The 26,854-nt window shown below is 44.8% G+C and overlaps 1 protein-coding gene across 1 annotated transcript in view; it reads left to right on the top strand.

Annotated features, from left to right (window-relative positions):
• LOC143775062 (dynein axonemal heavy chain 3-like) overlaps positions 1-26,854 on the top strand; it is a 2,972,411-nt gene that overhangs the window by 1,644,902 nt on the left and 1,300,655 nt on the right. The window contains exon 43 of the mRNA XM_077262897.1: positions 23,122-23,317. Within this exon, the coding sequence (XP_077119012.1) occupies positions 23,122-23,317 (196 nt within the window). The remainder of the gene's footprint in view (positions 1-23,121; positions 23,318-26,854) is intronic.

Here is a 26,854-nt window from a genome sequence, read left to right as displayed (position 1 = left end):
GTATCCCCAGACTTGCGACGCGCATTGCAGGAGTTTCAGGTGGATAAACCGGATCGATGTCCACCAGAAAGACTGTTTGTTCCGGATGATTGGACCAGTAGAGTCATCTCTGAGGTCCATTCTTCTGTGTTGGCTGGTCATCCTGGAACATTTGGTACAAGAGACTTGGTGGCCAGGTCTTTTTGGTGGCCTTCCTTGTCTAGGGATGTGCGTACCTTTGTGCAGTCTTGTGAAGTGTGTGCTCGAGCTAAGCCTTGCTGTTCACGGGCTAGTGGGTTGTTGTTATCCTTGCCCATCCCGAAGAGGCCTTGGACGCACATTTCCATGGATTTTATTTCTGATCTCCCGGTTTCACAGAAAATGTCCGTTATCTGGGTTGTGTGTGACCGCTTTTCTAAGATGGTTCATTTGGTGCCCTTGCCTAAGTTGCCCTCCTCCTCTGAGTTGGTTCCTTTGTTTTTTCAGAACGTGGTTCGTTTGCATGGGATTCCGGAGAACATCGTTTCTGACAGGGGATCCCAGTTTGTGTCTAGATTTTGGCGGACGTTTTGTGCCAAGATGGGCATTGATTTGTCTTTCTCGTCTGCATTCCATCCTCAGACGAATGGCCAGACGGAGCGAACTAATCAGACCTTGGAAACTTATTTGAGGTGTTTTGTTTCTGCTGATCAGGATGACTGGGTTGCTTTTTTGCCACTGGCCGAATTTGCTCTTAATAATCGGGCTAGTTCGGCCACGTTGGTCTCTCCTTTTTTTTGTAATTCGGGGTTTCATCCTCGTTTTTCCTCTGGTCAGGTGGAGTCTTCGGATTGTCCTGGAGTGGACGTGGTGATGGACAGGCTACATCACATTTGGAATCAGGTGGTGGACAATTTGAAGTTATCTCAGGAGAAGACTCAGTAGTTTGCTAATCGCCGTCGCCGCGTGGGTCCCCGACTTCTTGTTGGGGACTTGGTGTGGTTGTCTTCTCGTTTTGTCCCTATGAAGGTCTCTTCTCCTAAGTTCAAGCCTCGGTTCATCGGTCCTTATAGGATCTCGGAGATTCTTAACCCTGTATCTTTCCGTTTGGATCTCCCAGCATCGTTCGCTATTCATAATGTGTTCCATCGGTCGTTGTTGCGGAGGTATGAGGTGCCTGTTGTTCCTTCGGTCGAACCTCCTGCTCCGGTGCTGGTGGAGGGAGAATTGGAGTATGTTGTTGAAAAGATCTTGGATTCTCGTGTTTCCAGACGCAAACTCCAGTATTTGGTTAAGTGGAAGGGTTATGGTCAGGAGGACAATTCCTGGGTGGTCGCCTCCGATGTTCATGCGACTGATTTGGTCCGCGCCTTCCATAGGGCTCGCCCTGATCGCCCTGGGGGTTCTCGTGAGGGTTCGGTGACCCCTCCTCAAGGGGGGGGTACTGTTGTGGATTCTGTTTGCGGGCTCCCTCTGGTGGTTACTGCTGGTACTGGGTGACTTTGGTGGGTTGCGGCCTTTGGTTTCCATCTGTCCATCAGAGGCTGGGTGTTTCCTATTTTACCTGGCCTTTCTGTCATTTCCCTTGCCGGCTATCAATGTGTTCAGATGTGCTCTGTTTGGTTCCTGCCTACCTGCTCCCAGATCTTTCAGGATAAGCTAAGTGCTGATTTTCAGTTGTTTGGTTTTTTGTCCAGCTTGCTTAGAATGTCTCTTTGTTAGCTGGTTGCTCTAGTGGACTGAGGTTCTCCCCATGTGCCATGAGTTGGCACATGGGTTCTTGTAATCTCAGGATGGTTTTTTTTGATTAGGGTTTTTTGCTGACCGCTCAGTCCCCTTTTGTGTCATTCTGCTTTCTAGTTTTCAGCGGGCCTCTATTTGCTAAAGCTATATACATCATCTCTATGTGTGTGCCTTCCTCTCATTTCACCGTCAATACATGTGGGGGGCAACTATACCTTTGGGGTTAATTCCTCTGGAGGCAAGTGAGGTCTTTGTTTTCTCTGCAGTACTAGTTAGCTCTTAGGCTGGTGCGTGGCGTCTAGAACCAACGTAGGCACGCTCCCTGGCTATCTCTAGTTGCGTTTGTCAGGCGTAGGGCAGCGGTCAGCCCAGGTTCCATCACCCTAGAGCTCGTCCGATATTTATTATACTTTGCTTATCCTGTGCTATCCCTAGCCATTGGGGATTCATGACAACCCTGTCTGGGTGTTATGTTTGACTCCGATGTCTCCTTCACATCCCATATACAATCTCTTGCCCGCTCTTGCCGCTTACACCTAAAGAACATCTCTAGAATCTGCCCTTTTCTCACCATGGAAACAACAAAAACCCTCACTGTCACCTTGATCCACCCCCGCCTGGACTACTGCAATGCTCTATTAATTGGCCTCCCCCTTACTCGACTTTCCCCTCTCTAGTCCATCCTAAATGCAGCAGCCAGGGTTGTCCATCTAGCTAACCCGTATTCAGACATATCAGCTCTTCGCCATTCGTTACACTGGCTGCCCATTCATTATAGAATCCAATTCAAAGTACTTGTTCTCAGCCACAAAGCACTCCACAATGCGGCACCATCTTACATCTTTTCCCTCATTTGGGTCTATCGGTCTAACAGACCACTGCGCTCTGGAAACGACTTTTGACTAATCTCTGCACTAATCCGTACCTCCCACTGCCAACTCCAAGACTTCTCCTGTGCTTTCCCAATCCTCTGGAATGCTCTACCCCAAGATATTAGGACCATCCACAATTTGCATGGATTTAGGCGCTCCCTCAAAACACATTTGTTCAGATCGGCCTATCACATTCACTAATCAAAGTCATTTTATGTTTGTGTTTGTGTAGCCCATTCACTATTTGCATTTATCCTGCACCCCCTGAAGATGGCTGGACCATCATTGTAAATACATAATTGTAAATACACACCTGTACTTTGTATCTCCCCCACCTCATTGTAGAGTGTAAGCTCTCAAGAGCAGGGTCATCTTATTTTGCTTTAATTATTGTATTGTTAACGTTATTACTTATGTGACTGTTGTGTTTGAAACTATTATAATGTAAAGCACTGCGGAATATGTTGGTGCTATATAAATAAAGATTATTATTATTATTATTATTATTATTATTATTAGCTTTGTGATGATTGAGAAACCAGTGAACGATGTTGCAATGTTACAAAATTTTGTGTATGTTACAATCCCACAAAAGTAATTATTCCCGTGGGTGAGACCTAAATATTTGCACAAAAAACTTTTGAACGTCACCCTAATATATACACACTGCTCAAAAAAATAAAGTGAACACTAAAATCCCACATCCTAGATATCACTGAATGAAATATTCCAGTTGTAAATCTTTATTCATTACATAGTGGAATGTGCTGAGAACAATAAAACCTAAAAATGATAAACATAAATCACAACTAATATCCCACGGAGGTCTGGAGTTGGAATGATGCTCAAAATCAAAGTGGAAAATGAAGTTGCAGGCTTAGCCAACTTCAGTGGAAATGCCTCAAGATAAGGAAATGATGCTCAGTAGTGTGTGGCCTCCACGTGCTGTATGATAACCCTACAATGCCTGGGTATGCTCCTAATGAGACAATGGATGTTATCCTGAGGGATCTCCTCTCAGACTTGGAATAAATCATCAGTCAACTCCTGGACAGTCTGTGGTGCAACGTGGCGTTGGTGGATGGAGTGAGACATGATGTCCCAGATGATGCCATCATCATGCAGGAACTGCTGACACACTTCAGCCACATGAGGCCTAGCATTGTCATGCATCAGAAGGATCTCATCTCGGTACCTAATGGCAGTCAGGCTACCTCTGGCGAGCACATGAAGGGCTGTGCAGCCCTCCAAAAAATGCCGCCCCACACCATTACTGACCCACTGCCAAACCGGTCATGCTGAAGGATGTTGCAGGCAGCAGATTGCTCTCCATGGTTTCACCAGACTCTGTCACGTCTGTCTGTCACATGTGCTCAGTGTGGAAGAAATAGACGTGAGCACTACTTTAAGGGTGCACAGGTAGGTTCCCACACCATGTGTATTGCTAAAAGAACCTGGCACTCAACTTAAGTGTGTACAACTCTGCATTTTTATTGTAGTACAAAAACGTTTTGATCTGAGAGACCTTCCTCAGTTGCGTACTTAAAGTTAGAGGCGGGAATACTGCTCCTTGGTCATAGTGTGTCATATTGCACCTGTTCCTAGGTGGCCTTTAGGTAAGTATGTCACATGCTTCTCACCTGACCGACAACCCATGGATTCCATGTCGTTAACAGGACCCACAGCAAGCTAAGCCACTTAGGATCTTCTATTCCTTACCATCAGTCCGGAAGATTATACTTACCTAAAAGCCACCTAAGAACAGGTGCTGTATGACACACTGTGACCAAGGAGCAGTATTCCTGCCTCTAACTTTAAGTAGGCAACTGAGGAAGTTCTCTCAGACTTAAACGTTTTTGTACTACAAAAAAAATGCGGAGTTGTTCACACATAAGTAGAGTGCCAGGTTATTTTTGTATGTGCTCAGTGTGAACCTGCTTTCATCAGTGAAGAGCACAGGGCGCCAGTGGCAAATTTGCCAATCCTGGTGTTCTGTGGCAAATGCCAAGTGCCCTGCACGGTGTTGGGCTGTGAGCACAACCCCTGTCTTTGCACGTCGGGCACTCAGACCATCCTCATGGACTCACTTTCTGTTTATGCAACTCACTTTCTGTTTATGCAGACACATGCACATTTGAGGCCTGCTGGAGGTCATTTTGCAGGGCTCTGGCAGTGCTCCTCCTGTTCCTCCTTGCACAAAGCCTGAGGTACCGGTCCTGCTGCTGGGCTGTTGCCCTCCTACGGCCCCCTCCACGTCTCCTGGTGTACTGGCCTGTCTCCTGGTAGCACCTCCAGCCTCTGGACACTACGCTAACAGATACAGCAAACCTTCTTGACACAGCTCGTATTGATGTGCCATCCTGGATGAGTTACACTTCCTGAGCCACTTGTGTGGGTTGTAGAGTCCATCTCATACTACCACGAGTGTGAAAGCACAACAACATTCAAAAGTGACCAAAACATCAGCCAGAAAGCATTGTTACTGAGATGTGATCTGTGGTCCCCACCTGCAGAACCACTCCTTTATTGAGTGTGTCTTGATAATTGCCAATAATTTCCATCTGTTGTCTATTTCATTTGCACAACAGCATGTGAAATTGATTGTCAAACAGTGTTGCTTCCTAAGTGGACAGTTTGATTTCACAGAAGTTTAATTTACTTGTTGGTACTGTATTCTGTTGTTTAAGTGTTCCCTTTATTTTTTTGAGCAGTATATGTATACACATGCAAAAAAATGAAGGCAGCACTCCAATAGAAAAAATAAAAGTGGTTTATTGGCCAATGTGCGACGTTTCAGTCCAGGATGTGGACCTTTCTCAAGCAGTTGTACAGTGCAAATGCATACCTATATATAGTGAATTAAACAAGCAAAGAGATTTATAAAAATCAGTGAATAATACAAAATATGAAGCTAGTAAGAGATTCACAGAAAAAGAGATCAATCAAAAAAAGTGCAGTGAAAGTGCAATAGCAAGGACAGAGGACACATCCAGTGTCTATTACAGTATAATACACAATGACAGATAATTGCCAATAAAAATCAGCTGTGAATCATAAAATACTGGAGGCATGACTCACCCCACGTGTCTTAGGAGAGGAAGGGAAAAAAAAGGCAGTATTCAGCATTCCTAGGAAAGCATTGCACATGTCAGGAAGTTGTCATGCCATATAGTCCATAACATCCTGTTCAGGGGCAGATGGGAACTGTACTAGCAACTGATACCGCGCTCTGGTGATTGAGGAGTTCTATCTCTGACTGCAGGGATGCGATAAGCCTGAGTGTACTGCTAGATGGAAACCAAAACCCGCTAAGAATAGTGGTACAATTAGCTGTGGAGAATTGTTCAGGCTAACTGTCAGCGGTGTATACTTGTGTAAATAAAGGAATACAAAGTGATCCCCCCCAAGAAAAACCTGAACAAATTGAGGCAGACGCAATCAGCGCATATACCGACAAATTCTGTATGAAGCTCTTACCATGTGCTATGTTCAGTGACCGCCCAGCTTCCCCTGGTAAGTGTCTGAGCGGTGTAGGATTACTGCGAGTGGTAGTGGCAAGTGTGGGGGCGAGACTGGCCTCCAGAGGGTAGCGGACGGGTGGACGCTACTACGCTACTAAGTGTAGAGCCAGGGAACGTCCCGGCCGGAGGCGTCCCTGGTTACACTTGGGAGAGATGGCCGTCGCTGACAAGCAGCGTGTGACGTCACAGGCCTACGGAGCCTCGCTGAGACCAGAAAGCTAACCTACGTGTTTCGAAGGGTAAGCGCCCTTCTTCATGATGATCAGTTAGCCTGCACAATTCTCCTCAATCTCCCTAGCGCGGTATCAGTTGCTAGTACATATTTGTTAGTCTTTACAGAAGTGGCACAGTTTCTGAAGATACCAGCAGTTGGGTGATTTTACTTGATACTCCCACTCACTGAGTGGGCACTAGTGTTGTGCGCCAGTGATATTGTTTTATTTAATTGAGATGGGAACTGTAGTTCACAGCACATCGCCATCTTTGGCCACTACAGTGCTGCTGATCGCAGCATAAATGTGTGAATCAAAGCAGGTGTCTGTTAGGAATATATTCGCTTGAATTACACCCACCAGTACACAAGAATTAATTTATTTTGCGTATACTGTAGCCACCTGGGAGAAACCATTCTTGTAGAAGACTGCATGTAAAGGGACTCAGTCTTCTACAATAATGGTTTCTCCCAGTGCCTTGCGAAAGTATTCGGCTCCCTGGAACTTTTCATCCTTTTCCCACATATCATGCTTCAAGCAAAAAGATACCAAATGTAAATTTTTTGGTGAAGAATCAACAAGTGGAACACAATTGTGAAGTTGAATGAAATTTATTGGTTATTTTAAATTTTTGTGGAAATTCAAAAACTGAAAAGTGGGGTGTGCAATATTATTCGGCCCCTTTAACTTAATACTTTGTTGTGCCACCTTTTGCTGCGATTACAGCTGTAAGTCGCTTGGGGTATGTCTCTATCAGTTTTTGTACATCGACAGACTGAAATTCTTGCCCATTCCTCCTTGGCAAACAGCTCGAGCTCAGTGAGGTTTGATGGAGATCATTTGTAAACAGCAGTTTTCAGCTCTTTCCACAGATTCTCGATTGGAACTTCTCAATTGTGTTCTACTTGTTGTTGATTCTTCACCAAAAATTTACATTTGGTATCTTTATGTTTGAAGCCTGATATGTGAGAAAAGGTTGAAAAGTTCCAGGGAGCCGAATACTTTTGCAAGGCACCGTATAACAAAAAAATATCTAATTTATTCAATTTAAAAATGAAAAACTTAATATTTACCTCTAGGATATGGTGTAGTGTTTTTGAGTTCATGAAGCACAGTATGGTGGTAGTTCTGTGTTTAGCACTATTGCATGAAACCCTGAGTTTCTTTTACTACACTGGCTAAAGATCACATTCACTTGGAATTTGTATGGTCCCCTCATATTTTCATGTTTTTATCTGAGCACTTGGGAATACAATAATTATTAAATTGACTCAAATGTATATGTTTTTTAGTCAGAGAAATTATGGTAAAAACCCCAGAGACTTATTTGTATGGTAAAAATATGTGTACGGGGCTGCAGAATATGCTGGAGTGTTAACAAAAACAATAGGTGCCTAAATCATGTGACTTCATATCCAGTTTTATTTACACAAAAATCTAAAAAAAAATTTTTGGGTGACAGTTTATTTAATATATTAAAAGTTATTTGGTTATATATTAAAAGTTATGTTTTAATATCAGCTTATGCTATGTTCTCAAGATTTTGGTAGGATCATGTGATACATTTAAACTATTATATATTGCTGTTTTCACAAAAATGGAAAACTATTATTTGGGGCTTCCAAAAATTTAAACTATATAGTCCTAAAGTTAGTAAACTCAATGGTCATCGTGAAGTGTTTCCATTATATTTGACACTAAATCCAAAGTGCATGTATGAAATAATTATTACTTTGTATTAATAAAGTAATGTAATTTATTCTGTCATTTCAATATCAGATATTAACTTCACCCAAATGACTACTTTTACATGCTACAATACTAGGATCCAAAGATTCTGTTCTCAGGACCATTTTCAGCATCATATATAGTTGATGACTTTGTCCACTGATCTTGTAAGGTTAAATTTAGATTTAAGAAACATAAGCATTCAACAGTTTTTATTTCTTTAACACAAAAAATAGAGCAAATAATCCAAGTTGAAAGTGAAGATTTAAGAACCAAACATAAGATTTTTTTTCCCTTAAAAATGCATTTATATAGTAACTGCTAGAGGCTAAGATGTCTAGAGACTGGCAAAATGACTTTAAAAAATAAATCACACATCGGAGTCTTTTAGCTGGTCTCCATTGAGGCCAAACTTTGTGGTAAGTCTTTCATCAAAAAAATTTACGAGTAATGGCATATTTCAGTGTTAATAGTAGAAAGTTATGACATCTGAAAGATTGAGCCCACCAGTAAGCCCACAAAACTTCAAACGGTTCCGCAATTTACACTAAAAAATATTGAGATGTTGTAGATCATAAAGTGCATAGGTACCATCCGCATAACGCTCACAACAAGAAATCATTGTGTATATTTTAGTGTTTTTACTGGGAAATATTAAGACTGGTGCGCAAACTTTACAAATGTGACACAGTAATTTCAATAAACTTACAAAAATGAATCAGGGTGAAATCAATCATAGCTATCAAGACGTGACTATACAACACACTATTACTTGTGGCGCTGTGTGATATGGTGACATTGTCAATACATTTTGTACTATTCTAAATTGTAGGTTTGTTTAAATAATATCTCCTTAATGAAACTCAGTGTTTCAATTAACTTAATTCGAGGAAAGAAGAAGCTATGTCACATTTAATGTTTACCAAGTCTAGAAGAAAAGCTGTTAATTAACTGAAATGGGAATGTGCACTTTCTATCAAGGGTATTGTGTAACCTTGAAGAAACAGTTTAGTTTATAAAAACATTTATATATGTCTGTTGTTTCAAATTTTTGTTAATATACTATTTTACTGCGTTTTTTATCCTATAGGGTAAATGTTGTTGCGCTTAGTCTTTATAAATTAAGTTAGTTACATATTTTACATGATAAATTATAATATTAATATAAAAACTAATGCAATTTATAATAGCTTAATAGATTTTGCTTTAAATTTTACTAGAATTCCTATTGTGAACTATATGAAGTATTCGTTTTTACATGTTTACTTTGTTATTCCCTAATTACCTTAATATGCCCTAATTTCTAGATTTTGAGTTTCTCAATTCATTTTTATTTCTTCTTATAGTTAGTGGTATTGCAGTTTGAAAACATGAAGATTATTTATTTAATATTTTAGCGCATTCAGAAATAATTTTAACCCGTTAGTGACAGAGCCAATTCGGTACTTAATGACAAGCCCAATTTTTACAATTCTGACCACTGTCACTTTATGTGGTTATAACTCTGGAATGCTTCAACGTATCCCACTGATTCTGAGATTGTTTTTGTGACATATTGTACTTCATGTTAGCAATAACATTTCTTCGATATGACTTGCGTTTATTTATGAAAAAAATGGAAATGTGATGAAAATTTTGAAAATTTTGCAGTCTTCAAACTTTGAATTTTTATGCGCTTAAATCAGAGAGATATGTCACACAAAATACTTAATAAAAAATATTTCCCACATGTTTACTTTATATGAGCACAATTTTGTAAATAAAATGTCCTTTTTTTAGGAAGTTTTAAGGGTTAAAAGTTGACCAGCGATTTCTCATTTTTTTAACACCATTTTTGTTTTAGGGACCACATCACATTTGAAGTCACTTTGAGGGGTCTATATGACAGAAAATACCTAAAAGGGACACCATTATAAAAGCTGCACCCCTCAATTTGCTCAAAACCACATTCAAGAAGTTTATTAACCCTTTACGTGCTTCACTGGAATTGAAGCAATGTGAAAGGAAAAAAATGAACATTTAACTTTTTTCGCAAACATTTTACTTCAGCTCTAATTTTTTTATTTTCCCAAGTGTAAAAAGAGAAAATGAACCACAAACTTTGTTGTGCAATTTCTCCTGAATACGCCAATACCCGATATGTGAAGGTAAACCACTGTTTGGGCGCATGGCAGAGTTTGGAAAGGAAGAAACGCAGTTTGACTTTTTCAAAGCAGATTTGGCTGGAATTGAGATCGGACGACATGTCATGTTTGGAAAGCCCCTGATGGGCCTAAACAGTGGAAACTCCCCACAAGTGACATCATATTGGAAACTACACCCCCAAAAGAACTTATCTAGATGTGTAGTGAGCACTTTGAACATCCGATTACTTCACAGAAGTTTATAATGTAGAGCCTTGAAAACAAAAAATCATATTTTTTCCACAAAAATGATTTTTCGCCCTCAAATTTTTATTTTCCCAGGGATAGCAGAAGTTAGACCCACCAAAGTTGTTGTGCAATTTGTCCTGAGTATGCTGATACCCTATATGTGGGGATAAACCACTGTTTGGGTGCATGGCAGGGCTCAGAAGGGAGGGAGCATAATAATAATAATAATAATAATAATTTTTATTTATATAGCGCCAACATATTCCACAACGCTTTACAAATTATAGAGGGGACTTGTACAGACAATAGACATTACAGCATAACAGAAATCACAGTTCAAAACAGATATCAGTAGGAATGAGGGCCCTGCTCGCAAACTTACAAACTATGAGAAAAGGGGAGACACGAGAGGTGGATGGTAACAATTGCTTTAGTTATTTGGACCAGCCATAGTGTATGGCTCGGGTGTTCATGTAAAGCTGCATGAACCAGTTAACTGCCTAAGTATGTAGCAGTACAGACACAGAGTGCTATTAACTGCATAAAGTGTATGAGAACATGATGAGAGGAACCTGATTTTTTTTTTTTTGAATGGGCCACACAGGGATGGTTAGGTTAATGCATTGAGGTGGTAGGCCAATCTGAACAAATGAGTTTTTAGGGCACGCTTAAAACTGTGGGGATTGGGGATTAATTGTATTAACCTAGGTAGTGCATTCCAAAGAATCGGCGCAGCACGTGTAAAGTCTTGGAGACGGGAGTGGGAGGTTCTGATTATTAAGGATGCTAACCTGAGGTCATTAGCGGAGCGGAGGGCACAGGTAGGGTGGTAGACTGAGACCAGAGAGAAGATGTAGGGTGGTGCTGAGCCATGGAGTGCTTTGTGGATGAGGGTAGTAGTTTTGTACTGGATTCTGGAGTGGATGGGTAGCCAATGTAATGACTGGCACAAGGTAAAGGCATCGGTGTAACGGTTGGTGAGGAATATGATTCTGGCAGCAGCATTCAGGACAGATTGGAGCGGGGAGAGTTTGGTAAGAGGGAGGCCGATTAGTAGAGAGTTACAATAGTCCAGACGAGAATGAATAAGTGAGACAGTAAGAGTTTTTGCAGAGTTGAAAGTAAGAAAAGGGCGAATTCTAGAAATGTTTTTGAGATGCAGATAAGAAAAACGAGCCAGTGATCGGATGTGGGGAATGAATGAAAGCTCGGAATCAAGGATGACCCCAAGGCAGCGGGCATGTTGCTTTGGAGTAATGGTGGAACCACACACGGAGATGGCAATGTCAGGCAAAGGTAGGTTAGTAGAGGGAGAGAACACGAGGAGTTTAGTTTTTGACAGGTTCAGTTTCAGATAGAGGGAGGACATGATGTTAGAGACAGCGGTAAGACAATCACTGGTGTTTTCTAAAAAGGTCGGCGTGATAACAGGAGAAGAGGTGTATAATTGGGTGTCGTCAGCATAGAGATGGTACTGGAAACCAAATCTACTGATTGTTTGTCCAATAGGGGCAGTATACAAAGAGAAGAGGAGGGGACCTAGGACTGATCCTTGAGGAACCCCAACAGTAAGGGGAAGGTGAGAGGAGGAACCAGCAAAACATACAGTGAAGGATCGGTCAGAGATATAGGAGGAGAAACAAGAGAGAACGGTGTCCTTGAGGCCGATGGAGCGGAGCATAGTGAGGAGGAGCTGATGATCCACAGTGTCGAATGCTGCGGAGAGATCCAAGAGAATTAGCATGGAGTAGTGACCATTAGATTTAGCTGTTAGTAGGTCATTAGAGACTTTAGTGAGGGCAGTTTCAGTAGAGTGTAAAGAGCGGAAGCCAGATTGAAGAGGGTCGAGAAGAGAGTTATCTGAGAGATAGCGGGTAAGACGGGAGTGGACCAGGCGTTTGAGGAGTTTAGAGATGAAGGGACGATTAGAGACAAGTCTATAATTTGCGGCACAATTTTGGTCGAGGGAGGGTTTTTTAAGTAATGGATGTATGATGGCATGCTTAACTAAGGAGGGAAAAATACCAGAAGTGAGGGAAAGGTTGAATATTTTTGTTAGGTGAGAGGTGACAGCCGGGGAAAAGGACTGGAGGAGATGTGACGGAATGGGGTCACTGGTGCAAGTGGTCGGGCGAGAAGATGCAAGGAGCCTGCTTACTTCTTCTTCTGTAACTGGTTCAAAGTCAGAGAATGAACTAGATGCAGTGGGGGAGGGACGACAGTGCATGGTATGAAGAGATTGGGAGATGATTTCCTGTTGAATGTGGTCAATTTTTTCTTTGAAGTAATTGGCCAGATCGTCAGCGCGGAGATCTGTGGTTGGGGCCTGCTCTCTTAAGGTTAAGTAGGGACTGGAAAGTGTCAAAGAGACGTTTAGGGTTATTTGACAGTGAGGTGATGAGGGTACTGAAATAGGTTTGTTTGTAGAGGTGAAGGGCAGAGTTGTATGTTTTTAGCATGAACTTATAATGGATGAAATCTTCGGGTAGATTAGATTTTCTCCACAGACGTTCGGCGCAACTGGCGCACCGCTGCAGGAAATGTGTTTGCAGCGTGTGCCACGGTTGTCGCCGTCTGTGCCGAGTTGTTCTATGTATAGGATGTGCAGCTTCATCCAGGGCACTTTGAAGGGTTTCATTGTAATGCTTCAGAGCAGAATCAGGACATGAGACGGAGGAGATTGGGGCCAATGAGGACTGCAAGTTCTTCATAAGTTTCTGGGTGTTAATTGTTGTGAACTCCGTTTTCGGGCTCCCTCTTGTGGTCACTGGTGGTATGGTGTGACTTTTGCTTTGGGCTCCCCCTGGTGGCTTTGTTTGTTATCCTGCTGGTCTCTGGCTATCAGCTGGTTCGTTATCCTCTGGGAGGTTCCTATATAGCTCTGTTTTACTTCCTCTTGTTGCCGGCTGTCGATGTAATCAGTGCTACTCAGATTCCTTCTGACTACCTTGCTCCCAGTCCATCCAGGACAAAGCTAAGTTTTGTTTGCTCATTTTTTGATCAGCAGTGTTTATCATGTTTTCTTGTCCAGCTTGCTAAAATGTGATTTCCTCACTTGCTGGATGCTCTAGTGGACTGAGTTTCTCCCCACACACCATTAGTTGGTGCGTGGGTTCTTGTAATCTCAGGATGGATATTTTGTAAGGGTTTTTTTTATTGATTGCATAGACCCCTGCTCTATTTTCTGCTTTCTAGTACTAGTGGGCCTCTTTTGCTGAATCTGATTTCATCCCTACGTATGTGCCTTCTTCTTACTTCACCATTAATATTTGTTGGGGGCTTCTATATCTTTGGGGATTATTTCTCTGGAGGCAAGCGAGGTCTTTCTTTCTCTTTAGGGGTAGCTAGTTCCTCAGGCTGGCTCGAGACGTCTAGGAATTTTTAAGGCACGTTCACCGGCTACCTCTAGTTGTTTTGGATAGGTTCAGATTTGCGATCAGTCCAGTTACCATCTCCCTAGAGCTTGTCCTTAGTTTATTCACTTGCTGGTCTATTCGTGATCCTCAGCCACTAAGGATCATAACAGTACAGCCGGCCGGTAAAGTGTTAATGGCATGGCAGAAGCAGGAAAAAAGAAGCCTTGAGAATTTTTTTTTTTTTTTTGCCGTGTGTCTAGCTGCTGTGGCTAGCTTCTCTCCTCCTCTTAATCTTGGTGTGGCTCTGAGTTCAGCTGCTGACATGGATGTCCAGAGCTTGGCTTCCAGTCTGGATCATCTTGCTGCTAGGGTTCAAAGTATTCAGGATTTTGTTGTTCACAGTCCTATGTCAGAGCCTAGAATACCTATTCCGGAGTTGTTTTCTGGAGATAGATCTAGGTTCCTGAATTTTAGGAACAATTGTAAGTTGTTTCTTTCTTTGAAACCTCGTTCCTCTGGTGATGCCGTTCAGCAAGTTAAGATTATCATTTCCTTTTTGCGTGTTGACCCCCAAGATTGGGCCTTCGCATTGGCGCCAGGGGATCCTGCATTGCTTAGTGTAGATGCGTTTTTTCTAGCCCTTGGATTGCTCTATGAGGAACCTAATCTTGAGAACCAGGCTGAAAAAACGTTATTGGCCCTCTCGCAGGGGCAAGATGAAGCAGAGGTGTAGTGCCAAAAATTTCGGAAATGGTCGGTGCTTACTCAGTGGAATGAGTGTGCCCTGGCTGCAAATTTCAGAGGTCTTTCTGAAGCCATTAAGAATGTCATGGTGGGGTTCCCTACGCCTGCAGGTCTGAATGAGTCAATGACTCTGGCCATTCAGATTGATCGGCGTTTGCGGGAGCGCAAACCTGTGCACCATTTGGCGGTATCTTCTGAACAGACACCTGAATCTATGCAATGTGACAGAATTCTGACCAGAAGTGAACGGCAAAATTATAGACGGCAAAATGGGTTGTGCTTTTACTGTGGTGACTCAGCTCATGTTATCTCAGCATGCTCTAAGCGCAAAAAAAGGTTGATAAATCTGTCACCATTGGTACTTTACAGCCTAATTTCATTTTGTCTGTTACCCTGATTTGTTCCCTGTCATCTTACCCGGTTAATGCTTTTGTAGATTCAGGTGCCACCCTGAGTCTGATGGATTGGTCATTTGCCAGGCACTGTGGTTTTGATTTGGAGCCTTTAAAATTCCCTATTCCACTAAGGGGAATTGATTCTACACCATTGGCTACGAATAGACCTCAGTACTGGACACAAGTGACCATGTGCATGACTCCTGTTCATCAGGAGGTGATTCGCTTTCTTGTACTGCATAATTTGCATGATGTCGTCGTGTTGGGTCTACCATGGTTGCGGACTCATAATCCAGTCCTGGATTGGAAATCTATGTCGATGTCAAGTTGGGGTTGTCAGGGAATTCATGGTGATGCTCCTGTGGTGTCTATTGCTTCATCCACTCCTTCTGAAGTCCCTACGTTTTTGTCAGACTACCAGGATGTATTTGAGGAGCCCAAACTCAATTCTCTACCTCCTCATAGGGACTGTGATTGTGCTATAAATTTGATTCCTGGTAGTAAGTTTCCTAAGGGACGACTTTTCAATTTATCTGTGCCGGAGCATGCTGCCATGCGGAGTTATATAAAGGAGTCTTTAGAGAAGGGACATATTCGCCCGTCCTCATCCCCTCTTGGTGCAGGATTCTTTTTTGTGGCTAAAAAGGATGGTTCCCTGAGACCCTGTATTGATTATCGCCTTTTGAATAAAATCACGGTCAAATTTCAGTATCCTTTGCCATTGTTAACTGATTTGTTTGCCCGCATTAGGGGGTCTAGTTGGTTCACCACGATAGATCTTCGTGGTGCGTATAACTTTGTGCGTATAAAACAGGGTGATGAATGGAAAACTGCATTTAATACGCCTGAAGGCCATTTTGAGTACTTGGTGATGCCTTTTGGACTTTCTAATGCTCCTTCAGTCTTTCAGTCCTTTATGCATGACATCTTCCGTGAATATCTGGATAAGTTTATGATTGTGTATCTGGATGATATTCTGGTTTTTTCGGATGATTGGGAGTCTCATGTTAAGCAGGTCAGGATGGTCTTTCAGGTCCTACGTGACAATGCTTTATTTGTGAAGGGCTCAAAATGTCTTTTTGGAGTCCAGAAGATTTCTTTTTTGGGTTTCATTTTTTCTCCTTCTACTATTGAGATGGACCCAGTCAAGGTTCAGGCTATTCATGACTGGACGCAGCCTACATCTGTTAAGAGTCTTCAGAAGTTCTTGGGTTTTGCTAATTTTTACCGTCGCTTCATAGCTAATTTTTCTGGCGTTGTTAAGCCTTTGACGGATTTGACCAAGAAGGGTTCTGATGTGACTAATTGGTCTTCTGCGGCTATGGAGGCCTGTCGGGAGCTGAAGCGTCGGTTTTCTTCGGCTCCGGTCTTATGTCAGCCAGATGTCTCACTTCCCTTCCAGGTGGAGGTTGATGCTTCCAAGATTGGCGCGGGGGCTGTTTTGTCGCAGAGAAGCCCCGATGGCTCTGTGATAAAGCCATGTGCTTTCTTTTCAAGAAAGTATTCGCCTGCCGAGCGAAATTATGATGTCGGTAATCGGGAGCTGTTGGCTATGAAGTGGGCATTTGAGGAGTGGCGACATTGGCTCGAGGGAGCTAAACATCGTGTGGTGGTCTTGACTGACCACAAGAATTTGATTTATCTCGAGTCGGCCAAGCGGCTGAATCCCAGACAGGCTCGTTGGTCGTTGTTTTTCTCTCGTTTTGATTTCATGGTCTCGTACCTGCCGGGTTCGAAGAATGTGAAGGCTGATGCTCTTTCTAGGAGTTTTGTGCCTGACTCTCCTGGAGATTCAGAGCCGGCTGGTATCCTTAGAGAAGGGGTGATTTTGTCTGCCATCTCCCCAGATTTGTGACGTGTGCTGCAAGAGTTTCAGGCGGATAGACCTGACCGCTGTCCACCGGAGAGACTGTTTGTCCCGGATAGATGGACCAACAGAGTCATCTCCGAGGTTCATTCTTCGGTGTTGGCGGGCCATCCTGGAATATTTGGTACCAGAGACTTGGTGGCCAGGTCTTTTTGGTGGCCTTCCTTGTCGCGGGATGTGCGTTCCTTTGTGCAGTCTTGTGGAATTTGTGCTCGGGCGAAGCCTTGCTGTTCTCGTGCCAGTGGTTTGCTGTTACCTTTGCCTGTCCCGAAGAGGCCTTGGACGCACATTTCCATGGATTTTATTTCAGATCTCCCTGTCTCTCAGAGAATGTCTGTCATCTGGGTGGTGTGTGATCGTTTTTCTAAGATGGTCCATTTGGTGCCCTTGCCTAATTTGCCTTCCTCCTCCGAGTTGGTTCCACTGTTTTTTCAAAATGTGGTTCGTTTGCACGGGATTCCTGAGAACATTGTTTCTGACAGAGGATCTCAGTTTGTGTCTAGATTTTGGTGGACCTTTTGTGCTAAGTTGGGCATTGAATTGTCTTTTTCGTCGGCCTTCCATCCTCAGACGAATGGCCAAACCGAGCGATCTAATCAGACCTTGGAGACTTATTTAAGATGTTTTGTTTCTGCTGACCAGGACGACTGAGTTACTTTTTTACCGTTGGCCGAGTTTGCCCTTAATAATCGGGCTAGTTCTGCTACTTTGGTTTCTCCTTTTTTTTGTAATTCGGGGTTTCATCCTCGTTTTTCCTCGGGTCAGGTGGAGCCTTCTGACTGTCCTGGAGTGGATGTTGTGGTGGATAGGTTGCATCAGATTTGGAATCATGTGGTGGACAATTTGAAGTTGTCACAAGAGAAGGCTCAGCTCTTTGCCAACCGCCGTCGCTGTATGTGTCCCCGACTTCGCGTTGGGGACTTGGTGTGGTTATCTTCTCGCTTCGTTCCTATGAAGGTCTCCTCTCCTAAGTTCAAGCCTCGGTTTATCGGTCCTTATAAGATTCTGGAAGTCCTTGGCCCTGTGTCATTCCGTCTGGACCTCCCGGCATCATTTGCTATTCATAATGTGTTCCATCGCTCGTTGTTGCGGAGGTATGTGGTACCTGTGGTTCCTCCGGTTGAGCCTCCTGCCCCGGTGCTGGTTGAGGGAGAATTGGAATACGTGGTGGAGAAGATCTTGGATTCTCGTGTTTCTAGACAGAGGCTCCAGTATTTGGTCAAGTGGAAAGGCTATGGTCAGGAGGATAATTCTTGGGTTGTCGCCTCTGATGTTCATGCGGCCGATTTGGTTCGTGCCTTCCATGTGGCTCATCCTGATCGCCCTGGGGGTTTTCATGAGGGTTCGGTGACCCCTCCTTAAGGGGGGGGTACTGTTGTGAACTCTGTTTTCGGGCTCCCTCTTGTGGTCACTGGTGGTATGGTGTGACTTTTGCTTTGGGCTCCCCCTGGTGGCTTTGTTTGTTATCCTGCTGGTCTCTGGCTATCAGCTGGTTCGTTATCCTCTGGGAGGTTCCTATATAGCTCTGTTTTACTTCCTCTTGTTGCCGGCTGTTGATGTAATCAGTGCTACTCAGATTCCTTCTGACTACCTTGCTCCCAGTCCATCCAGGACAAAGCTAAGTTTTGTTTGCTCATTTTTTGATCAGCAGTGTTTATCATGTTTTCTTGTCCAGCTTGCAAAATGTGATTTCCTCGCTTGCTGGATGCTCTAGTGGACTGAGTTTCTCCCCACACACCATTAGTTGGTGCGTGGGTTCTTGTAATCTCAGGATGGATATTTTGTAAGGGTTTTTTTATTGATTGCATAGACCCCTGCTCTATTTTCTGCTTTCTAGTACTAGTGGGCCTCTTTTGCTGAATCTGATTTCATCCCTACGTATGTGCCTTCTTCTTACTTCACCATTAATATTTGTTGGGGGCTTCTATATCTTTGGGGATTATTTCTCTGGAGGCAAGCGAGGTCTTTCTTTCTCTTTAGGGGTAGCTAGTTCCTCAGGCTGGCTCGAGACGTCTAGGAATTTTTAAGGCACGTTCACCGGCTACCTCTAGTTGTTTTGGATAGGTTCAGATTTGCGATCAGTCCAGTTACCATCTCCCTAGAGCTTGTCCTTAGTTTATTCACTTGCTGGTCTATTCGTGATCCTCAGCCACTAAGGATCATAACAGTTAATGGCCTGTATGTTTCTATAAGTGTGGAAAGTGGGGGTGACCTGAGCGGGATGGCAGTTCTTGATAGAGAATGAAAGAAGGTTGTGGTCAGAGAGTGGGAGAAGGGAGTTTGTGAAATCATCCACTGAGCAAAGCCGGGAGAAGACCAAGTCAAGGGAGTTTCCATCTTCATGCATTGGAGAGTTAGTATGCTGCGAGAGGCCGAAAGAGGAGGTTAGAGATAAAAGGTGAGAAGCAGATAGGGAGAGGGGAGAAGCAATGGGGATGTTGAAATCACCCATGATAAGGGTGGGGGTGTCACAGGAGAGAAAGTGTGGAGGTCAGGTGGCAAAGTGATCCAGGAACTGATGAGAGGGGCCAGGAGGACGATACACCACTGCCACTCGCACGGAGAAGGGGACGTAGAGTCTGACAGCATGGACCACAAAGGAAGGGAATACAAGTGAGGGTACTTGGGGGATAACTTGGAAAGTCCATTTGGGTGAAAGGAGCAGACCAACGCCTCCACCTGCTCTGTTGTCTGATCTTGGGGTATGAGAAAAGTGTAGTCCACCATATGAAAGAGCAGCAGCAGCGGTGGTTTCTGACTGCTGGATCCAGGTTTCAGTAAGAGCCAGGAGATTAAGAGTTAGAAAGGAAGAAGTCATGAATGAAGGAGAGTTTATTACACACAGAGCGAGAATTCCAAAGGGCACAATTGAAAGAGACAGAAGGCATGCATGGAATATTAATGAGGTTAGAGGGGTTTCTGGGTGTAGCAGTTGGGAGGTTTGACTGGCTATAACAAGGGGTGGCCGGGGTTGGGAGAGATGTCTCCAGCGACTAGGAGAAGGAGGATAGAAAGAGTGAGTAGATGGTTAAGTGATTTGTGATAGCGTTTCTTGTGTTGGATGGTGGGACTAAATGGATCTGCGCTGTTAAGCAATGTAAGCAGAGCATGAGTGCTATACATAGGAAAGGCAAGGACAGAGGGGTCGATATGGATGGAGTGTAAAGAGTTTATGCAAGGGCGGTGAATGTGAGTTAATGCAGCAGCCAGGATATAGATTATACAGATACATATGGTGAGTATTTGTTCTGTTTCAAGTGAATAGGGAATAGGTTTAGATTGTCTTACCTGTCTCCTGCCCTGTGTAACTGCCTTGTTATAACTGCCGAATACTTAGAAAAAAATACTTTGAATAAGAGTACACGAATAATAGTGCACAAATGCACCCCTGCACGAATGCATCCCCAAGCTATGTCTACATTTATAGAAGGCTAGCTCTTAGATCTCACTTTTTTTGGGGTGTTTCTCCCCCTCTCGTTACAAATCAATCTAACTCAGTTGAGACAGCAGGACTGAATAAATGTAGTGATCAGATAAACAAATGTCCAGGTCTACATGGATCATAAACCCCTTTGAAACTGTTATGTGATCTCTCTGCATAAGGACAAGCAGAAGTGAGTTAAATATCTATAAACACAAACAAATGCATAATAACATGACTAACATATATAGATATGTGCAGGATTCAATGCCGAAGATAGAATGACTCAGATACCATTAAGGCGGCTTGCTGTCAGGGAATGGAGCAATAGACATGCAGGATATTTCAGTTCAGAGAATGAATGATATGTTTACCATTCAAGCTGCTTGCTGTCAGGGAATGGAGCAATAGACATGCAGGATATTTCAGTTCAGAGAATGAATGATATGTTTACCATTCAAGCTGCTTGCTGTCAGGGAATGGAGCAATAGACATGCAGGATATTTCAGTTCAGAGAATGAATGATATGTTTACCATTCAAGCTGCTTGCTGTCAGGGAATGGAGCAATAGACATGCAGGATATTTCAGTTCAGAGAATGAATGATATGTTTACCATTCAAGCTGCTTGCTGTCAGGGAATGGAGCAATAGACATGCAGGATATTTCAGTTCAGAGAATGAATGATATGTTTACCATTCAAGCTGCTTGCTGTCAGGGAATGCAGCAATAGACATGCAGGATATTTCAGTTCAGAGAATGAATGATATGTTTACCATTCAAGCTGCTTGCTGTCAGGGAATGGAGCAAAAGACATGCAGGAAATTTCAGTTCAGAGAATGAATGATATGTTTACCTGTATGAAGAGACGAAAGATGCTTGTTATATTCTGCCATGTTTTAACTGCTGAATACTTACAAAAAAAATAATTTGAATAAGAGTACACGAATAATAGTGCACGAATGCACCCCTGCATTTGACTTTTTGAATGCAAAAATGGCTGGAATCAATGGTGGCGCTATGTCACATTTAGAGACCCCCTGACGTACCTCAGCAGTGGAACACCCCAATTCTAACTCCAATCCTAACCCCAAAACACCCCTAACACTAATCCCAACCCTACCCATAACCCTAATCCCAACCCTAACCATAACCCTAATCCCAAACCTAACCATAACCCTAACCACAACCTTAACCCCAACACACCCCTAACCCTAATCCCAACCCTAACCATAACCCCAACCACAAACCTAACCCTAACCCACCCCTTACCCTAATCCCAACTCTAACCATTATCCCAACCCTAACCCTAATGCTAACCCTAATGCTAATCCTAATGCTAACCCTAGCACTACCATAACGCTAACCGTAACCCTAATCCTAACTTTAGCCCAACTCACTTTAGCCCAGCTCTAACCCTAAAGGAAAAATGGTAATAAATATATATTTTTAATTTTATTATTTTTTCCTAACTAAGGGGGTGATAAAGGAGGGACTATTTTTTTTATTTTGATCACTGTAATAGGGTCTATCACAGTGATCAAAATGAAGCAATAGGAAAAATTTCCTATTGCTGCCGGGTGCTGGCCAGCAGATCTCGGCAGGCGCACTGTGCATGATCCCGCCATTTTCTCCCAGAGGAAGACTCCATCAGCCTGGGGGACATCACGGCAGGACGGCATGGACTCCAGAGGTACAGAGGGGTGATCGGAGACTGGTGACCCTATTTCTCTCTCCTCTGATGTGCGATCACATCAGGGGAGAGAAAAATTAAATAGAAAATCTGACTTTTTTCTGCAGTCGCCATTATACCGTTAATAACAGCGATCGCAACACCGGGGTTGGTAAAAACCAACCCGAATTATGTTCTCTGGGGTCACAGCTACCCCGATAGCCGAGACCAGGGAGAAATTTTGACTCTGGGGGACGCTATAACCTAAAACTTCAGCGCTGTTAAAAAGTGGCGCTGTCATTTAAGTACCCTTAACTGCCACCGTTAAAAGGCGTATCGGCGATCGTTGAAGGGTTAATATCAATTTCTTGGCTTTGAAGATCTTTCTTTGCCGTCGAGTAGGGACTATCAGCCAAACACATCCAATGCAATAAAATCTTAGTGAAATGATGTTGACCGAGGTGCACAATACATTTATCATTGTTAGTTCTCCTTCATGCTTCAGTATTTTGCATCAGTGGTTATATGCCAAAACCAATAGTGTAACTTCCAGAGAAAAACTATAGTTCAAAGATTGACACCTGTACTGTATTTTAGAGACACTCTTGGTTTTCGCATACAAATACTGTTGAAATACTGATAAAAATATAAACTGATGTGTGAATGAGACCTTATAATGAGCCAAGCATGTTTCTTGCAAGACCAAAACACATTTTAACCCCTTAAATGTATACGAATGAATGACTGGTAACAGAACTGATGAATAACTGTGAAACATGTATATAAACATAAATGTATTAATATATTTAGTATAACTTTTTCTTATCTTTTAAAATTGCATTGTTTGCTTAATCACTAATGTCTCTAACTGCTGGATGATACATTTACATATTATACCCTTTTACCTGAATCTAGCCCACTGTCTCAATGATGTATAAAATAAACTGAGCTTTACTTTTACTTCCTTGGGTCCACCAATGCCTTTCCACTGCTGCTCCAATTCACATCTAGTTCCTAGTCACTACAGCTGATCTGAAAAGCCTGGGGCAGCTTCAGAAGGCATAACTAGACCCGAGAAGGGCATAGGACCTAAATGTAGTTGATTGACATGGGGCAACCTTTTCAAAATTATTTTTCAATTTTTTAATCTAAAGTTTTTTTTTCAAAAACGTAAATGCTAAATAAGAAATGCTCTTTTATAAGAACTACTGGTTTGTTTTACGACTCTAGTGGACAATGTAATTTTTTTTCTTTGTTTCTAGGTTTAGTGAGTTTTTGAAAGATTTATGTGATCAAGCTTTTTACAAACGAAATGTATGTGGTCTGCAAATTCCAAAGTCTATTCAGTTACCAAAAGATGAAAGTGTCTATGATATTGTCTACATGAAAAATAAATTTTCATCTTGGTGTATGTGGAAAGATCTGGTTACACCTACTAAAATCGAGGATCTAGTCAAGGTAGGAAAATTTGTTATGACACTGTACTTTGGTAGAGTGTAAATAATTGTAAATAATGTTCACAAAGTTAGATAAATAAGATGGCATTTCTGGCCATGTAAATAAAAGTGCTTTTAAAAATATATATATTTAATATAAAAATATATATAACTGCTAATTTAAAATGCAACAATCTTACCCAGCTTCATTTGGGTTATTTAGTTTAACTGTTTCTGTTTATTTTTTGTGTATGATTAAAAACTTTTTTTGCTACTAATAATTGCATTGGTGTTTAGAATTTTTTGGACAAATATCTCGGGAATGGTAGGTTCCAGATTTTTTGGGTCTCTATAGATAGTCACATGTAACTTGGCTCTTTCAAGCAGATGTCATTGTTCCTCTAGAGCTAATTTATGGCTAACAGCTCACAGTCACCAATAGAATAATTCCATTCTGCTTAAGAGAATTTCTTGGATAAGGTTCTGAAATGATTATTTCTTGATTCAGAGTAATTTTGTGACAGAACCACTCATAGAGCAATTGCAGAGTTATCCATTTCAATGCAGATGGTGTAATACTCTAGTAGTTGAAAATCAAGATTTAAGTTCCTGAAAAATATGAACACTGCAATTTGAACAGTTCAAGAATTAGATGCTTTGAAGAATGTAGAGCATAGAAATGTTTAGCTTTCTCACTTGACTTTTCTTTAAAAGTCTACTCGGGTGTTAAGAGAAAATGGATAATCAAGGGAATTTGACAAATCCATAGCATCAAGTTGATCAATGACCCCACCGCATAGGCCAGCATAAATGGTAGCTAGAAGAACGTCATTGTTCTAAGCCATTTCAACAGTTCAGCAGTCAAGCAGAATGTCCCAGATAAGAATAAGGCTGAGGCAGGTGTTGAGAAGCTGCAGGTGTAACTGCAGGAGTTTGAGATGAGTGAATCCATGCAGGTTGAAAAGTCACACAAAGCTTGGATAACCTCTCATCGGCTCACATCAAGCAGAATCTACAGCTACAGTTGCTGCACCTTTGGAATCCATGGTCTGAGTATCTATAATATAACGCTGGGAGCGTCACTCTGTCCGAAGCCTTTATAGACTGCGCAAGCGCAAGCGCCGGCGCAGTCTGGACCCCACAGAGCGACGCTCCCAGTAGATCGCGGTATGCGTAAGCGCTGAACGCACACCGCGATCTCCAACAGAGAAACAGGGACGAGCCAGGAGGCGGAGGGTGAGTATACTTACTTGTCCCGTTCCACCGACGCCATTCTGGGCCATGACTATCCCCCTGCTCCCGGAATCGGCGCCTGCGCAGTCCGCGCTTTCCGGCGCCATTTTCTTGAAGACACATTGCAGTGTGTCTTCAAGAAAATGGCGCCGGAAAGCGCGGACTGCGCAGGCGCCTTTTCCGGCACCAGGAGGACACAGAAAATCTGTCCTCCTGGTGCCGGAAAAGGCGCCTGCGCGGTCTGCGCTTTCCGGCGCCATTTTCTTGAAGACACACTGCAATGTCTTCAAGAAAATGGCGCCGGGAAGCGCGGACTGCGCAGGCGCCGATTCCGGGAGCAGGGGGATAGTCATGGCCCAGAATGGCGTCGGTGGAACGGGACAGGTAAGTATACTCACCCTCCGCAAGTAACAAATTGCTGTGCCATGAGGCTGTGGCACTTCATGCCACAGCTATTTGTTACTTACGCCACTTACGTCCACAGCCACCGCACCCACCACAGCCACGCACAGCCGCCGCACCCAGCACAGCCGCCGCACCGAGCACAGCCACGCACAGCCGCCCACAGCCACACACAGCCGCCCACAGCCGCCGCACCCAGTACAGCCGCCGCACCCAGCACAGCCACGCACAGCCACCCACAGCCGCCGCACCCACCACAGCCGCAGCACCCACCACAGCCGCCGCACCCAGCACAGCCGCCTACAGCCACGCACAGCCGCTGCACCCAGCACAGCCACGCACAGCCACCCACAGGCGCCTACAGCCACGCATAGCCACCGCACCCAGCACAGCCGCTGCACCCAGCACAGCCACGCACAGCCGCCGCACCCAGCACAGCCACCGCACCCAGCACAGCCACGCACAGCCGCCCACAGCCACGCACAGCCGCCGCACCCAGCACAGCCGCCGCACTCAGCACAGCCGCCGCACCCAGCACAGCCGCCACACCCAGCACAGCCATGCACAGCCGCCCACAGCCGCCGCACCCAGCACAGCCGCCGCACTCAGCACAGCCGTCCACAGCCGCCGCACCCAGCACAGCCACGCACAGCCACCCACAGCCACGCACAGCCGCCCACAGCCACGCACAGCCGCCCACAGCCGCCGCACCCAGTACAGCCGCCGCACCCAGCACAGCCACCCACAGCCGCCGCACCCACCACAGCCACCGCACCCAGCACAGCCACGCACAGCCGCCGCACCCAGCACAGCCGCCGCACCCAGCACAGCCGCCGCACCCAGCACAGCCACGCACAGCCACACACAGCCGCCGCACCCAGCACAGCCACCGCACCCAGCACAGCCGTCCACAGCCGCTGCACCCAGCACAGCCACGCACAGCCGCCTACAGCCACACACAGCCGCCTACAGCCACGCACAGCCGCCGCACCCAGCACAGCCGCCGCACCCAGCACAGCCGCCGCACCCAGCACAGCCGTCCACAGCCGCCGCACCCAGCACAGCCACCCACAGCCGCCCGCACCCAGCACAGCCATGCACAGCCGTGCCACATACAGCCGCCCGCACTCAGCACAGCCGCCGCACTCAGCACAGCCGCCCACAGCCACGCACAGCCGCCTACAGCCACGCACAGCCGCCTACAGCCACGCACAGCTGCCGCACCCAGCACAGCCACCGCACCCAGCACAGCCGCCGCACCCAGCACAGCCACGCACAGCCACCGCACCCAGCACAGCCACCGCACCCAGCACAGCCGTCCACAGCCGCCGCACCCAGCACAGCCACGCACAGCTGCCCACAGCCACGCACAGCCACCTAGAGCCACGCACAGCCGCTGCACCCAGCACAGCCACGCACAGCCACCCACAGCCGCCGCACCCAGCACAGCCGCCGCACCCAGCACAGCCACGCACAGCCGCCGCACCCAGCACAGCCACCGCACCCAGCACAGCCGCCCACAGCCGCCGCCCACAGCCACACACAGCCGCTGCACCCAGCACAGCCACCGCACCCAGCAGCGCCACGCACAGCCGCCCGCACTCAGCACAGCCGCCCGCACTCAGCACAGCCGCCCGCACTCAGCACAGCCGCCCGCACTCAGCACAGCCGCCCGCACTCCGCACAGCCGCCCGCACTCAGCACAGCCGCCCGCACTCCGCCCAGCCGCCCGCACTCCGCACAGCCGCCCGCAATGATGGGGGCGCAGGATGGAGCAGCACGTGATAGGATGGGGGCGCAGGATGGGAGCACATGACAGGATGGGGATGCAGGATGGAGCAGCACATGACACGGTGGAGCAGCACATGACAGGATGGGGTGCAGGATGGAGCAGCACATGACACGGTGGAGCAGTACATGACAG

Source organism: Ranitomeya variabilis, chromosome 5 (genome assembly GCF_051348905.1).
Source record: "Ranitomeya variabilis isolate aRanVar5 chromosome 5, aRanVar5.hap1, whole genome shotgun sequence".
NCBI classification, from domain to species: domain Eukaryota; kingdom Metazoa; phylum Chordata; class Amphibia; order Anura; family Dendrobatidae; genus Ranitomeya; species Ranitomeya variabilis.
Note: the sequence above shows the minus strand (reverse complement) of the source record. Positions and strands in the feature narration are given on the sequence as shown.